General features: G+C 36.6%; 1 protein-coding gene across 4 annotated transcripts in view; it reads right to left on the bottom strand.

Moving 5' to 3' along the window:
• Nucleotides 1-17,033, bottom strand: part of SLC26A7 (solute carrier family 26 member 7) — a 204,774-nt gene that overhangs the window by 152,710 nt on the left and 35,031 nt on the right. For 2 of the 4 annotated variants that reach the window (XM_025394155.1, XM_025394153.1), the window contains exon 3: nt 10,352-10,657. In XM_025394155.1, the coding sequence (XP_025249940.1) occupies nt 10,352-10,544 (193 nt within the window). In that variant the 5' untranslated portion in view covers nt 10,545-10,657. Of the gene's footprint in view, nt 1-10,351; nt 10,658-10,776; nt 10,900-17,033 lie in introns of those variants that run through there. The other 2 variants (XM_025394154.1, XM_025394157.1) reach the window with 2 other exon arrangements.

Raw genomic sequence — 17,033 nt, 5'->3', positions numbered from 1 at the left:
TGTGGTTTTATAAATAGCAGTTTCCCCTGCTCTCTTCTCTCTCCTGCTGCCTTATGGAGAAAGTGCTTGTTTTTCCTTCTGCCATGACTGTAAGTTTCCTAAGGCCTCCCCAGCCATATGGAACTGTGAGTCAATTAAACCTCTTTCCTTTATAAATTACCCAGTCTCGGGTATTTCTTTACAGCAGTGTCAAAATGGACTAATACAGTGCTAAATCAAATATGAATCAAAAACAAATGCTATAAAGTTAGTTAAGGATATAAGTACCATGCAAAAACAAAATAGAGGTATCAACAGTGCTTTCTGAAAGCCTGTAGTTCTCAACCCTGGCTGCTCATTTTTATTTTTATTTTTTTCATTAGTTGAGTAAGCTGAGGCACAGAACATAAAATTATTAGCCCTAAATTATCCAGAGATTCTGATTTAATTAATCTAGGGTGGAGATTGGACATGAGTATTTTTGTTCAGTGCCACAAGAGACTCTAATATGCAGCCATGGTTGAGAATTATTGAACTAAACCCATTCCTGAAATATGGTAGGTTATAATCAGATGAAAGGGACAAGGCAGGGGAATATTATTCATTTTAGAGGAAACAGCATCTGCAAATGTCCTGAGGCAAAGAAGCATGATCCTTTAGAATACTAAGTGCAGTCCAATATAGATAGAACATATGATGCTGAAGGGAAATTAAACAAGGTGTGACTGGAAAGGTGAGATGCAGAAATTGAAAGGCCTTGAAAAGCATTTTCAGAAGTCTAATCCTTCTCAAGTTGTGCTTGAGCTGAGTTTGAGAATGTCTGTTCTAGAGCTGAGCAGAATAAAACAGCAGGTGTTAAGCAGTGCTGATGTACAAAACAACGGGAGTGTGGAAGGGTATGGCAAATTAGAAAGTCCACGTCCATATAAAGGGTACAGGCAAAAGTCAACTTCAGCCTATTGTTGCCATGTGGGAATATGAAACCTGTGTGGTTAGATGACTATATTTAAATGAAGGGAGGGAAAGCCTTCAATTTTAAAATTAAGTCTTCTGGTGTTTAAACATTGATTCCCAATACTATAGAAGGTAATCAATGCAAGCCTGTGGTTTCAGTCCCGGGGTAGTATTTGGAATTTCAGGAAGGAGCTAGAAATAGAAAGGGATGAGAATAAAGATAGTAAGAAAACAGAGACCAAGGAGATCATGTGAAGCAAGGGAACAACACAGAGTGAAAGAGCAGGTAAAAAGGTATTTGCAGTGTTGCTGAAGGAATTTTAAAAACAAGGTTTCCACTATCTAACTAAAAATTTAGTTTTGTTCCAGTTCAAGATAGAAAACAGAAGGACAAAACTGTATGTGAGAGACATCATACCTAGCAGGGTAAATTTTGGTGGCTCTTAAGGTGGAAGCACAGGCTTAGGAGTCAGAAAGACCTGCATTTAAACACTCCTTCTGCCTTATGCTAACTGGATTACCTTAGCAAATTAATCTACTTTTCTTCATCTGTTAAATACAGATAACAGTATCAAACTCTTAGGGTCATTATGAAGATTAATTGATATAATAGACAATGAATCCTTAGCACAGTTTATGGCACACTTTAAACATTTAGCAATTGTTGGTTATATCTACTATTATCAAGGAAGTGGCCATGAGGACAATGGGCATCAGGTGTATTAGACAGTCATTAAGAGGGAAGAATTTATAGAACTTGGTTAATTTAATATAGTTGTTGAGGGTACAGGGGAAGAAGGATCACTCCCAGGTTTCTGGCATGAACAACTGGGTAGATGGGGGGTGATTTGCATTATAATAAAGAATGGAGGATAAGGACTACTTTTGGTAGGAAAAATTATGTGTTCAGTTACAAAATTTGTCTCTGGGAGACACTGAGATTGTGCCCAATAGGCAGCTGGCTATTTATATCTAGAGCTAGGAAGGAAGAGTTAAGATGGAAATATATTCCTACAATTAACCAGTAGAACCGTGGCAGTAAAGCCATGAAAATGGATTAGCTTAATACCTGGGTTATATGGCTTGGCTCTGTGACCCCCCAAAATCTCACCTTAATTGTAATCCCCATAATCCGCATGTGGAGTGGGGACCAGGTGGAGGTAATTAAATCATGGGGGCAGCTTCCCCCATGCTGTTCTCATGATAATGAGTGAGTCTCATGAGATCTTATGGTTTTATAAGTGTCTGGCATTTCCCACGCTTGCACGCATTCTGTCTCCTGCCACCCTGTGAAAAGGTGCCTTCCGCTATGACTGTAAGTTTCCTGAGGCCTCCCAGCCATGTGGAACTGTTCAATCAAACCTCTTCTTTAAATAAATTACCCACTCTCAGTTATTTCAGCGTGAGAATGGACTAATACACTGGGTGATGTAATAATGTGTACAACAAACCCCCATGACACGTGTTTATCTATGGAACAAACCTTCACACGTACCTCCAAACCTAAAATAAAAAACAAATGGATTAGCTCATGAAAAACAAACTATATAGAAGGAAAAGGCAGTTAAGCTCAAAGAATGAAGGGGAAAAATGTGGGTTTTTAAAAATTTTTTTATTTAGAGAAATGATGTTAAACGAGAAGAAACTATGCTGTCTGCTGTCTGAGGCTCCTGGCTATGAATAGGAGTCAAGTCTTGCCTGTGTGCAGGTATCTCCAATGTTAAAATGGTTAGGAGAGCCCAAAGCAGACCTTCCTCTTGGACTCAGAAAGGGAGAGGTTAAATGTCCGCAGTAGTGCTCTGAACAGGGGGTAGTAAGCATTAGAGATGCCATCTGTTCTGATAGAGGAAACAGCTGAGACAAGAGGGATCAAACCAAGCGGACGGCAGTAAGCCTGGTTATTTTCCCTTTTCATTGCTCTCTAGCCTTTAGTAAAGTTTTATTCAAACATTTCATCTGTGTGTCACCTCTGCTACATGGTAAAATCTATTATTCATGGATGCTTAGGCCAGTATTAAAGCATGTCTCCCCTCCCTCTTTCCTCCTAAGCTACTCTGTGGAGCAGAGGGCCGTGAGAGAACCTCAGGTGAAAGAGTAATAGCTCATTGTATTGCTTCTCACCAGCAAAGCTCTCTTCTGGTGGGAAATCCAGGATTTTATTTTATCAAGGCAGGTGACATGTCATCATGGGAAGGGGCAGTCTGAGGAGTAGATGTGAAGGGAGGCTCAGAGTCAGCCCCTGTCCCACCCAGGCTATGTCTGTCTTGCTAGAAGCAAGCTGGGGAACAGATACCAGTGAAGAATGAGGAATGGAGCAGTGCAGTTTTAGGTTTTAATCCATCTTAGCAGTCCTAGAAGTGAGCCAATTCACCTAATGTTCAGAGCTCATATTTTCATGAGATGCTCTTAAGTAGAATAATACCTATCTTTCTGGGTTTCATAATATTAGAAATAATGTATATATCACATTCACACTATAATAGCACTCAAATGTGTCATTAAGGTGACTAGAAGAAACCCAACTTAAATCAACATAAGCAAAGGAAAGAAGTGCACATGCAAATTGAGAGTCAGGGCTGTAGTAGTTGTCATCAGGACTCGGTTTCTCTCTGCTATGCATTTTGCTGGATTGGCTTCATTTTCAGGCTTTGGAGGTCCTGGGAAACTGTAGAGGCACATTATCTCTACGGTCATCAGTTTCAGCACAAAGGAAGTTTTGGCCGCCTAAAAGGTCTCATACATGTACTGGGACCCAGACTGACCACTCAGGTCATTTAGATTGCCATTACCATTTTAATAATAAATAGTTTACCCCTTGTATAGTGAACTCATATCCTTATGCCTAGAGGTCAGACCTTATTCTTGAATCAGTCACTGGCCAGGTGTATGGAACTACGCTAATCATCACATCTTGGCCCACAAACCTTCAGCTGGTCCAGTAACTATGGCTAGATCCTGCTCTCACCTATTTCACATTAGAAACCGCAACATTTTTAAAGAAGAATAGAAGAAAGAATGCCTCAATGCCTAAGCACAATTTCCAGAAAATCTGGTTTCATTGCTAGAGATGGAACCCTTATATTAGCGTTCTTTTAATCCCCAAGGTGGTTCTAATAGGCCTCCAGTTTGAGAATCCTGGTGTAGAGGCATTCAGTCCCCTGATCAGCCTGGACACCATCCACTGTGCCAGGAATAGAACCTCACCTAAATCACTTGTACTAAATATGGAAGAGGGGTTGTTCGCCCAAACTAATCTGATATACAGTTACTGAAAAGAGCAGGGATGGTTCATAGCAGATAAAAACAGAAGATACACCACATATCTCATCCTAACACTCACTGCCGATGTATTTTGTTGCAAATCTTGCCATGTTTTCAACATTCTAAAATTAAAGGTCATGGTTCTTCCATATGGACAGCTCTAAATGTTATAGGGAGCATTATGCTAAGTGCTCCCTAGCACTTAGCATAAATAAGTACATAAATAAGTACAGGGTCCTTTAACATCTAAACCATCTTGTTTTTCATTAAAGAAAAATAAAAAGGGAGTCAAAAGTACCAAATGAAGCTTGGAGCTATAGTGAGGGATTGGGTCATGGGATGAGGGGAAATGGAGAAGGAAAAGACAGAAATGTGTCACAGCTCTTCTGTATTTTCATGGGGTAAGGAAAATATACTTCAGACTCATTTAGGAATATTTGGATGCCATTGCTCCTGGAGAAAAGTTACTAGCAGGAAGATACAGTGATTAAGGGAGCTAAGTTAGAGATGCGTGGCTAATGCTAGGATTCTGTATCCCCAAAGCTGAGACCATGCAGGGAAACATTCCTAGACAAGCCTTTAATCTGTGCAATGCAGTATGCCTCAGGAATTTCCACTTATTGTTCTGCATGTCACTAAGCTGCCCTCAGGAGTGCAATGAAGCTCAGCTTCCACACACAAGGTTTGGTGCCAGCAATGCCACACATTCTGCATAATTATAAGGAACATCCATCTTTGTCTGCAGCCCAAAACCTTGTGGTTTGAACACCAGGCAACCCTATGGCAGCTTAAAAGTTACATGGTTTGAGAAGAAAAAGTCTAGGTGATCCCTTGGAATGCAAGGCCAACATTCTCATATTCCACCCCAGTGGATTAGGTTCTTATATGGCAAGTCATGCATTTCAGGTCTCCACCCTGTCTCAATGCTTGAGTTTTCATGTTGGAAACAGAGAAACTCTTTCCCCCAAGTGGTCATTCAGGCTGCAATGTGCACTACATGCTTTAGAAACCAGAGTCTTATACTGCTTAGCTTGCCACCCACGTTGGTGACATGTTTTAAGTCAATGACATTCTCTACAAATGTTTGCTTATCTACAAAATATATTTGACAGTGAAGGTATCTTCAAGATATCAATTAAAGAACATCACGGCAGATACTAAATATAAAGGCTCTTACCTGATATTACTAATGAGAACTGCCAAATGTTAAAAATACTTTTAAGAATACAAGTGGTTTTTAGGAAATACTTGAACTTAGTAAAAGAAGGACCTGAAGTTTCTTTTATCTTTCTTTTTTTGAAATTAATACATCTACATGTTATTTTATACATCTCTATATTATATCTATTTACTCTGGAGAGGGGTAACCACCCCTTTGGCAGTCTAGTAAAGGTGCTGGACTCCTTCCCAGAACGCATTGTAAAAATCATAACAGATAATGCATATCATTATAAAGAAATGAAGTATATTGAAATATATGAGCCCAGGCTAACAGACCTGAAGGTTCTGTGGTTCTAGGTGAAGAAGCTAAAATTATATCATCTCCCTATAAAGGTTTTATTCAAGGGCAAATTAGAGGCATTTCAACAAAATATGTTAGAAAGTGTCTTGGCAGGGGAAACAAATTTAGCCATTCATAGAGCTAGATAGGTAATGGGCATACCAGCAGGAAGGGTGGCAGTGAACATATGAGTAGTGGGGGCTGTGGCAAAAGTGAGTAGCCTCTCTTAAGGCCCGCAGATTTTGCCGCATGGGGATGTGGGCCCTGTATGGCCACGTCTCCCCAGATTTTTCAAGAGAAGCTGGGCATCTGGACTTTTATATAAACTATTCATATTTGTTACTGTTGGCTGAAGAAAAAATTAACATTGTTTGGCACAAAGAAAACGTATCTTTTACCAGATTTGTCAGGAGGCCTGCAAATTTGTAACTTCAAGAAAGTAAGAGAAGTTGGAAAAAATCAATTACTTGTATTTTAAAGTATTTTTTTTACTATCAGTATCTTTATTACATTTATTTGTATAATAAAACATAAGAATTAGTTTAAATTCAGTTTCCTCTCTAGAGTGATGGCATGCTACAATGGAACAATTGGTGGCTTCTAGAATGTTTTAATTCTTCCAAAAAACATTTATGTGCCAAGCAATACACAAGCTGGTAAGAATATATAGATTAAGAAATTGTCTTGTTTCCAGAGCTTACAGACTAGTGTGGAAAGAGTTGTTGCAAGATATTATAATACAATATGTTAATGCCTATCAAAGTGGTATGTAAAAAGTACAAAGGGGGTAGGAGGGAAGAAAACATCTTCCTAGGAGATTGGGAGGGATTCTTAGAGGAGAGATCTCTTTGAGTAGAGCTTTGTGTCAAGAGGCCCAGATTATTAATGATCTAATAGGACATGCTGAAGAATTGGACTTTTACTCTAGAGAAAATAGAGGTTCATTAAACAATTCTGAACAGGATCAATGCATTCAGATTTTTGTGATTATTCTGGCTGCAGTATGGAATATGGCCTACAGGCGGAGACAGAGTAAGGAATGAAGACCCATAAGATGATGATGGTTTCAACAGTTCAGACAGAGAATTACAGCGGCTGCAGGGCCATGAAACAAGACTACTTGGTTAAAATGATAGGGGATAGAAATAAAAGAAGCTGGCAGCTGATCGTATGCTAGTGGGCAGGGTGGCAAAAAGAGGAAAGAGTTGAGAATAATGCGCAGGACTGTCTAAGAGAAGAAGTTTAGCATAAAGATGAGGGCATAGTCTCAGGAGCCAGATTACTTGAGTTCAAATCCTACCTCTTCCATTCATTTGCTGTGTGACTTCAGGCAAGCTGTTTGTCCTCTCCCAGCTTCAGTTTTGTATATATGTCAAGGGTTCTTACAATACTGCTTGTATCTGTGCCTAAAAACTACTGTTGTTATTATTATCGTTCTGCTTCAAATGGAGGTTTCATTCAGTTTGTTTTAGAAGACACTGCATTTGAAGTACATTTAGAACATTCTAGGTTAGGCATACTTAAATATGTGGATCTCCAAGGCCACTCAGGAACCAAGGCTGATAGAGTCAATGCTACCTCCAATACATAGCTTTCAAATTTGCCTTGGGCACTAATACCTGCCAGCATATAGGGGACATGAGGATCATACATTACTTTTATGGACTAGGACTGGAAGAAGTATACTTCTGCTTATTTTCCCTTGGCCAAAATATAATCACAGGGCAACACGTAACCTCAAAGAAAGCTGGAAAAGGTAGTCTTGCAGTGTATACATCACATTTTACTGATAATCTGGCTGGTTTTAAAAAATTAATAAATAAATATGTATCTCAAGTTGAGAAGAAAGTTTCATTAATAGGTGATTAGCATCTTTTATGCTTTTAGAGAAGGCCAGGGTTTGAATCTCCAGGACACCAATGTTTGGTGGGAAGCAGAACATCTGCAGAGAATCATAAGAAGAGAAGGACAGACAGGTAGCAGGAGAAAAACAAGAGTGCTGTCTAAAAACCAAGAGAATAAAGGATTTCAAAAAGACTGTAGTCAACACAGAAAATGCTACTGATAATAGAAAAGCATCTATATTTAACAATTAGGAAATCTTTAATAAAGTAAAGATTTACTTTATTAAAATAAATTTAAAACAGCTTCTTGGTATTTGACATATAGAAAACACTCTAATGAATTTCCATTATCCTTCTTAATTTAAGTGCACTCTTGAGAGAACTAAAAGCAACTACTAGATTGAAACATAAACCTTCCATCTTCGTAGGTCAAAAGAAACATTAAATTGGACAATTTTATATAATTCAACTATGCTGAGTAACTGAACAGCTGCTTCAAAAATTGGTAAAGCTAAAAAAAAGGTGCTTGATCCTATTGTTTGTGTTATGATGCAAGAACAAAAATTATTCCTCTTTCTTCTAATTTTCCTTAGAAAATTGAGCTGATAATAACTGCCAATCTTGTATTCAGACAAACAAGAGGAAATGATATTTAATGTCTTCCTTACTCTGTATCCCACTCTAGTTATTTTTCCTGTCACTTTGCCTTTGAATCTAAAAACTGCAGGGATGAAACCTTAATGCAAAAGTGATTTGAAGGGAAGGATAGTCACACCTTTCTAAAGAAATGTCTTCTATTACTAATAACATTGGTGTTATGAAAAGTCTGGTTATTTTGGCAATGTACAGTATAAAGTGAAAATGTTAAGGGTGTTGGCTTTGGAATCAAGTCCTGACTCCACTACTTATCAGGTATGAGGTCCAGGGAAAATTTCTAACTCTTCTAAGCCTCCATTTTCTCCTGTGGAAGATGGAGAGGAGACTGCTGTGTCTTGGGATTCTGTTAGGATAGAGGGAGATAATATATGCAAGGGTTTAGGGCATTGCCTCTTACAACAAATGGTAACTTATTGCATTTCACTTTTTAACTCTCTATACATAGTACATGGTCATGAAAAAGTTTGAGAAAATTGTTTTTAAAAGAATAGACATTTTAAAAATAATTAGTCTTAAATTTCACAAACAAAAACGTTTAAGTTTTTGTAGTGTAGTCTTATCCATTCACTGGTAGCCTTCCAAGAGAACCAGCAGCCAGATTCATAACTTCCCAAGACACTAGGGCTGGGTACGTGCTGTGCTTCTTATCAGTCTTGGGGCTGGCCAATGTGTCCCTTCATAACCAGTGAAATACATGACTCATAAAACAAAATCCCTCAAAATCTATACCCAAATAAAAGCCACATAATTAATTACTGAAACTTCTACATAAATAATATCGCTAATGATATACCATAGATAACTTTATCTTATCCTCAAATTGTCTTATTAACTTGATATTTTCCAAAGGTAAAAAACTAAAATTATTATTAAAAACATAATTCTTTTTCATTTTACATTAAATTAAAGCAAAATAAATTTAAAACATGCTGAAACTATCTGGTTAAAAAAAAAAGTTCATCACTTAAGTTTTCAAAGTACATTGGTAGTGTTTCATTTTGAATTTAAAACTGAATAAAAGCAAGTCCAAAAATGCCCAAACCTGTCATTTACTTTGCATTTTTCTGAAATATTACTATGCATTGCTATTGGCGAAATGGTCATTAAAAATATAAGACTATTCAGTAAAATGGAATCCCATAAAGTATGACAGTATTATGGATCCTAAAGTCACTAGTGCAGATGTTCCTAATCATACTAAAATCACAAATACATAAACCAGTTTGTTCCAGCTACAGAATAATTTATTTAAAAGAGTGCTTATAATTTAACAATATAAATAATAGTTAAAGCCAAGGAGGTAGTGAAACTGCAAGGAAATATAAACCTGCAGTGTCTATGCCAAGGAAACTGCTCTAAATTCTCAAGGTTCAGAAATTAGTTCCTTTCCTTGCTATAGGTAGAAAATTATTTGAATTAGCCAAGAACTGCAATGGATATATCTTTAAGGCAAACAAATACACACACAGGCACACTAAGTCGGTAGCTTTCACCAATAGAAACACCTACCTAAATCCAGAATATCATTTAGTCTGCTTTTGGGAAAGTTAAAATCAGACTTCTCACCAGTTTAAATTTCTTACTGAGAAATAGATGTAGTAGGTAATGTGATACAGAAGTAAATCGGCATACACAGTAAAACATAAGCTCTAAGGACACACAGGATTCTCTTTGCAAATACCAATCTTGGCAGAGAGCCTCCTTTATGTACAGAAAGCTTTTTTCCTTGTTTATATCATCTCTCAAGGCTACAACAGGTAATTGTGTGCTGCTAATTAGCTTCCAAAACGATTGTGTTCAAGCCAGGAGAATTTTATAGCTTGATTCAGTGAAAGTAGGAAACTATATCAACAAGATCATGTTATAAAAACTGATTCTCCCATAATTATGAATCTTTCACTCTAAAACAGTATGAATTTTAACAGTGAAAAAATGTAATGTCATTCAAGTTTATTCAATGCTTAATAGCTATCAAAATACAGAGGAAAAAAGACAATTAGGAAAACTTCTCCAAAGATATCCAATATGCTTATTTCCCCACAGTTAATATCCATTTATTTAGCTAAATTGTTTTTTCTAGGTCATACTATTATTCCAAGAAAGCAAAGTGACATCTACTCTGCATAATACAGGAAATTCAAATGCAATACATTACCTTGGGTCACCTGTTGAACTGCCAACATTATCCCAGACACAGTGTCTGGAAGCAAGTTTTCTTTCAGATTGTAATGTGGTGCCCAATCCAAAATGGGCAGTCGCCTTCTACACCACTGTATAATGTCTTCACACTGGGGGGTATGCATCTTGCCCCAAAGCATGCTTTTCTTTTTCTTCTTTGCTCCTGTCATTTTTCAGATTTCTTCTTGTAGAAGTAAACTTCTCTAAACAAGAAAAAAAATCATTGCAGAACACCTCCTTTCAATGCCAAGCTCCAATTCGTCTGTGGTTTACAATGTCAAAGCTGCCCAGAAAATAAGTAAATAAAAGAGAGAGAGAGATTAACAGAAGCACTTCAATATATGCAGCTGTCTTCTTATGATACAGTTAATTATTCTAGATTTTAAAACTATAGATTAAAACCTTGAATTCTTATCTGAAGAAGTAGTTCCTGTACATGTAATATTTTTTTCTGGTCTTGGAAAAGTAATGGGTTCGGTGTTAAGTTGGTCTACAGCTCTCTCGCCAGTAATTCCCCTTATATTCACTGTAGTCTTATGTTTTTGGCTGCAATCCCAATGGTTAATGAGGTACTTCTGGGCGTGTGTTGGAAGTGGGCTGGGCTATGCTAATGAAACCAGGAAACATCCAGCTAGTCCAGTCTCTCCCTACAAGCTGTGCAAAATCATAAAACTGCCAGAGGGATCTGTTGTGCAAAACATATTCGGAGAATCCAGCCCTATTTCTTTGAGAGCTATATATTTTCAACATTATCAGATGACTGCCAGTTCTACAAAATTCAGAAACATAACAGGGCATTGCTAAAGGTCCTTGCCATTTTTATTCCCTGGCAGATGAGTTTTCATTCATACAGAAACATTCAGACAGCTACTGCCCAGTCTGGGAAAGGAGTAACTAGTTCTCATAAACAAATGGAAATTTCATCTCATGGGCTAAGAAAATAAGTATCACAATGAGCACATATTTGTGACAGGGGATCTTCCCTGTCTCTGAAACTGTTCATTCCGTTTTCTCTGATGGTTTCTCTAAGTCCTGTAATTCATTCTATTGTAACTGAAAATTACTGAGGAATGTCATATGGTTCAAACTACTGTTTGAAGTTCCTTAGCTTTTTTTATGGTGCTGCCTTTTTCTTGTATAACTTTTGGGAGTAGGTGTTCTCTTTTTAAGAAGGGGTGTTATATTTTATAGTAGAACAGACTGTCAAAGATTTTTATTTTATGATCATTTTGCTTAGCCTCCAAAAGAAAAAAAAACACTTAAATCTACGAACTGTGCCATTGGAATTAAACCAAAAAGGCAATATACTAACTAAAATTGTATAGCCAAGGAAAAGAATACCATATAAATAGTTTGCTGAGGCCTTTTTAATGCCCATTTGTTTGGAGAATAGAAATCTGATTTCGGGAAGCCTTTATAATAACAAAGTACTTGGATCCCTTGGCTACTTCTAAGGTCTCTTGCTGCACTTTTTCCCGTTGTTTTTAAATTAAAGTGAAGCGTTACTCTCCATCTTCTAAAGATGAAATCTCTGGCTTTGTGTCTGTGCAAAAATACCTTTCTTTTTAAATCCAACGAAGAGACGCGGAGGGGATGGGGGGGGGTGAGGGGACATTATTTATACTTATAAAATAGAAACTGCTTTGTTTGTCCAACTGTTTACATTATATTAAATTTCTAAACCATTCAATAGTTCAGGTTTGGGACCTGTAGAGAGAGCCCCATTTAGAGACTAAGTTGTAGCATTTTAATCCTATCCTCTTGGTATGAGAGATGGACTCACCAAATAATTGTAAATTCATGCTTGAAACATTATACTACTTTTCCTTGACAAAAAGCAATCTTTACTTTTGTTTTATATACTCCATTTATTATATACCCAAAGAAATTCAGAAGCTATACATACACTGATATGTATTACCTTTATAATAAAAGTAAACACAAGATTTTTTTTTTCAAATCCTATCTAGGTCATAAATTCAAATGTATGTTAACAATATGAGAAAAACAATTGAAAGCTTAACTGAAATCACCAATCAACATCTATTATTTGTGTAATTTCAATCATTTTTAAATTTGTGTTAAATTCCAGTAACAAAACATTCACATTAAAAGGATTTTATTAATTGAAGGTGAATAGAAGTACCTAAATCATATAGCAATAGCAATTGTTCTAAAACATTTTAAGACCAGGAGAGAGTCGAAATTAGTTAAATAAAATAGTTCTGAAGTCTCTCAGTTTAAAAATTTCTTAAAATTAGAATAAATCTTTCCTAAAAATCTTTTTTGAAGCTTAAATCTGGAATTCCAATTCCAGATGTATGTTTTTTTTTTTCAAATTCCATGTGCATACATATTATTTAAAACATGCCAAACCAGAGCATGGATCACTCCTATTTACAATCAGCAATGCCAGAAAGAAAGAAAAACCATTATGAAGAAATTTATTCACACACATAAGATTCTCAAAGCAACTTGAACAGCCTGTAAAATTCAAGAAGGCTAAGTGTATTCATTCAAAAGTTTCAATGAGTAAAAGTAGCTTACAGTTCAACACTATGTGCCATCTATATGGAATATCTCTTCCTTAACATCTGGGATAATACCTATACAAATAAAAAGATGAACTTGTTATCTTCCACTTCATACATGGATTAACAGAAAGATTTTTGTAAAATCTTGTTTTGATTACGTCACTGGTATGTTTGAATTTCAGTTATCTCCAATATCAAACTTAAACTCATTAGTGGAAGCATTGCAGTCCTTCTCTGCTCCCCTACTGACCTTCTACTCACTAGCTTCTCATTAACTCTAATTCAGCAAGTTTTTATTGAACAATGACAATTTGCTAGACTCTGTGTGAAGTGCTACAGAAAAGGGAAGGGAAAGGAGTAGCTAGTATCTCTATATTCTAGGAGTTGTTATTTAATGAAGAAAATCAAAACATGTATAACTAACTCAAGGCAGAATGTGATAAGTAACAGTCAAGTCATGCAATGAGTCATACGGGAGCTCAGAAGGTGGAGAGTGGCATTCCCTTTGAGGGGGAAAAAAAAAAAGTATTTCAGCCTGCTGAGACTCTCTGTTGCAGCAAGTAAGTATACTCATGATCTCTTGGCCATTACTTTTCCTTTTTTTTTTTTTTTTTTTTTTTTTTTTTTTTAAGACAGAGTATCGCTCTTAACCCCCAGGCTGGAGTGCAATGGCTCACTGCAACCTCCACCTCCCAGGTTCAAGCGATTCTCCTGCTTCAGCCTCTGGAGTAGCTGGGATTACAGGTGCACTCGCCTATTTCTATATTAATTTCCCTAGTTACATGGTCTTTTACATCTTCTAAACATTTACTCAATGTTTACCTCTTCCATGAAACTTTCCCTGGTTTCTCCACAGTTTTGTTTATGCTGTGTAATGAACATTCAGGTAACTCTCAGTGTATTTGTACATATAGAGCTGTAGTCATTTTCACTGTTTATTGGTTTTCCTCCTTTAAATCTATTTCATGTGATTTTTATCCAGTCTGACTCATGAGATTGTACATTCCTTCTGAGTAGGGATTATTCACATAAATTGCTTTGCTTCTTATTTAGAATTTAGTAGAAGGAGCTGCAGACATTGGATTCACTCAGTAAGTATTAACATACAAATGTTCATCCAAAAGTACCCAAAAATCATTTAATTTATCTCATACTGGTTTCCAGGTTGTGCTGTTAAAGAATCAGATAACCAAGTGGAGAGAAAATGAGAATAAAGGTTCTAGCAGAAAAATAAAATGAGATTTTTATCTTTGTTTGCTCAACTTCTCCCAGTTCTCTCACAATCTAAGGAAAGTTCTTTTTTTAACACAGTTTTATTTTCTAATATTATAAAATCTGGAGCACGAAGAGAAGAAAAACCAGATGGGAAATGCAGAAGAAACAAAGGAGACAAACAATAGATAAGACACCTTCATGGGTTGGGGCTTCAGAGAGAATTTATAGAGGGTTGGCATGTGAGGCTCTCTGGGGCAATTATGAAGTGTAAGGGAATTTGACCAGGCTCAAGTGAAGAAAGAGACTTTTGAGAAATGCTGTGCAGGTTATAAATGGAATCACGTTTAATGGTTTCTGAGAGACATAAGTAAAGAGTGAAATTCCTCTCATAATACTTTTGATTTTGACATGAGGCTTCTTTGAATGTGGTCTCTGTGGAGATTAGGACACCTAAGGCACTGATTTATATCTAGTTACAATGAAAAATAAAGATCAGACATTGGAAGTTATCAACCCCAAACTCATACCTACCTCAGGAAGTTGATCTACAGCATTTCTAAGAAGACACTGTAAAAGGCTCCTACTTGAGAGGAAAAATGAAGGCTGATCCTAAGGAAGGCCATACTCTACCCACCAAGCCACATAGCTGGCATAGGGATACGTCCACACAAAGTGCGTAATTGGTATTAAGTCTACCAAACAGAGTGCTTTTTTTTTTTAATTTACCCAAAGTTTCATATAGGCACATCCCTGAATCCAACCTCTGTTTTAATTCTTCCAATTTCTAAAATTAAAAGGCTTAGAAAAATAACCTATTCCAATTTTCTAACATTGTGATTGTTAGAACTTCTTTTCCCCAATTATTGAGGCAAAATCTGCTACTTAAGAACCCAGTCCCAATGACACATAACACATAATTAGTTCTTCAGCTTCAGGCCTAATTAATTTAGTGTAACCCTCTAAAGAGTTATAATATTCTATGGCGCTGTTTATTTCAAAAATACTCTTACATTCAAATATGGACGCACATAGATAAGTTAATTACAGTCCTTAACAGTGCTGTTAATATTTTTCTCATGATAGGCCAACCAGTACAGTAGAGTGAGCAAAGTTCTATGTTCTTAACAATGATTGCCAACATGTCTTACTTTGCTTTCTTTGGATTAAATAGAACTTTCCAATAGTTTCTTTAGTGTGTTTTTTCTTTCTGCTATTATTTCATATTATGTGATCTATTTTGATACATAATAGGGGCAAAAGGAATATAAATCAATTGAAGTCACAAAATGCCTAGGGACCAGTTGCAGTGGCTCACACCTAAAATCCTAGCACTTTGGGAGGCAGGGGTGGGAGGATAACTTGAGCACAGGAGTTTAAGACAAGTCTGGGAAACATAGTGAGACCTCATCTCTACAAATAATAATAATAATAATAATTGAAAAATTTAGCTGGGCATGGTGGCTCATGCCTGTGATCCCAGCTACTCAAGAGGCTGAGGCAGGAGGATCATCTGAACTCAGGAGGTCAGGGCTGCAGTGAGCTATGATCATGCCACTGCATTCCAGCCTGGGCAACAGAGCAAGATCCTCTCTCAAAAACAAACAAACACAAAAAAGCAGCAAGAAAAAAAAATGCCTAGGGAAAGAATCATTTATGTATTCAAACACATTTTACAATATTATAAGACATTTTCAAAGAAATCATAAAAAAAGAAAGAAAAGAGGGAAAGAGGGGAGAAGAAAAAGGAAGAAGAAAAGGAGAAAGAAGAAAAAGGTAAAGAAGAAGAAAAGGAAGAGGAGAAAGGAAGAGAAGAAAAGGCAAGGTAAAGCAGAAAGCAGTAAAAAATAATTAATTGAGGATTAATAAAAGCCTTTTCTCATTTCTGATTAACAACTGATAAACAATAAGTAAAATAAACTATGGCCGTATCACGGCTTAAGAAGACTTGAAGACGCTTAAAAAGAGATTTACCCAATACATATGTAGGAAATTCACCTCCCTAAGCACTACAAAATTGTGTGTCTGTAACTTGCTTTAGCAATCCTATTTCTAGAAACATTAACCACTATGCTAAAGGAAATATGTGTATATTGGAAGATTATGTTTCTGTCTCTCTTCTGTATCTCATTTTGCGACTACACATACTAAGTTCCTTCAGTTATTCATAATATAATTTTCATCTTTTTACTTTCATTTATGTCTTTATATTTAATGCAGGTTTCTTTTAAGTGGTATACAGTTGGGTCTTGCTGTTTTTTCCAATGCGATGACCTGTGCTTTCTTTAGACCATTTACACTTAATGTAATTATTTATGTGGTTGGGTTTAAATCTACCATCTTGCTACTTCTTTGTCTGTGGATTGTGAGATTTTTTTTTTACTCTGGCTAATGAAAACATGAACTGTGATGAAAACATGGAAGCTATGTGAGTTCCTAAGATTACTCATTTTAATCATTCCCCAGTGTCAGTAGGTTCCTCCCATTCACATGCTGATCATTACTTAGTTGAACGTTCTGCATGTGCAGATATCTGAGTCAGTGTGTCTCTCCTCTCTCTGGTACTGTGCCATGTGAAATCTAGCTGCTTTGGAGTCTCCAGACTCAGCTCCTTCTCTTCAACCTGTGAAGACTGCCAGCCTCCTCCTGAGTTCTCCTCCACCCCCACTTTTCGGCACCATGGTTGCAAACTTTTCTAACAGAAGATGGGATAATCTTAATGCTTGTTTTGTTTACTTTCCATCTTTCCAAGATCAGTCCTCTACTGACTGATGTCCACAATCTTGACACCACTATTTTATATATTGTATCAGGTTATTTTTATTTGTTTTAAGCAGGAGGGTAAATCTAGTCCCAATTACTCAAAACTGGCTAGACACTGAAGCTATCCATTGTATAATATGGCTTTTAAAC

This window comes from Theropithecus gelada, chromosome 8 (genome assembly GCF_003255815.1).
Source record: "Theropithecus gelada isolate Dixy chromosome 8, Tgel_1.0, whole genome shotgun sequence".
NCBI lineage: Eukaryota > Metazoa > Chordata > Mammalia > Primates > Cercopithecidae > Theropithecus > Theropithecus gelada.
The sequence above is the reverse complement of the archived record's forward strand: the minus strand, read 5'-3'. Positions and strand labels throughout refer to the sequence as shown.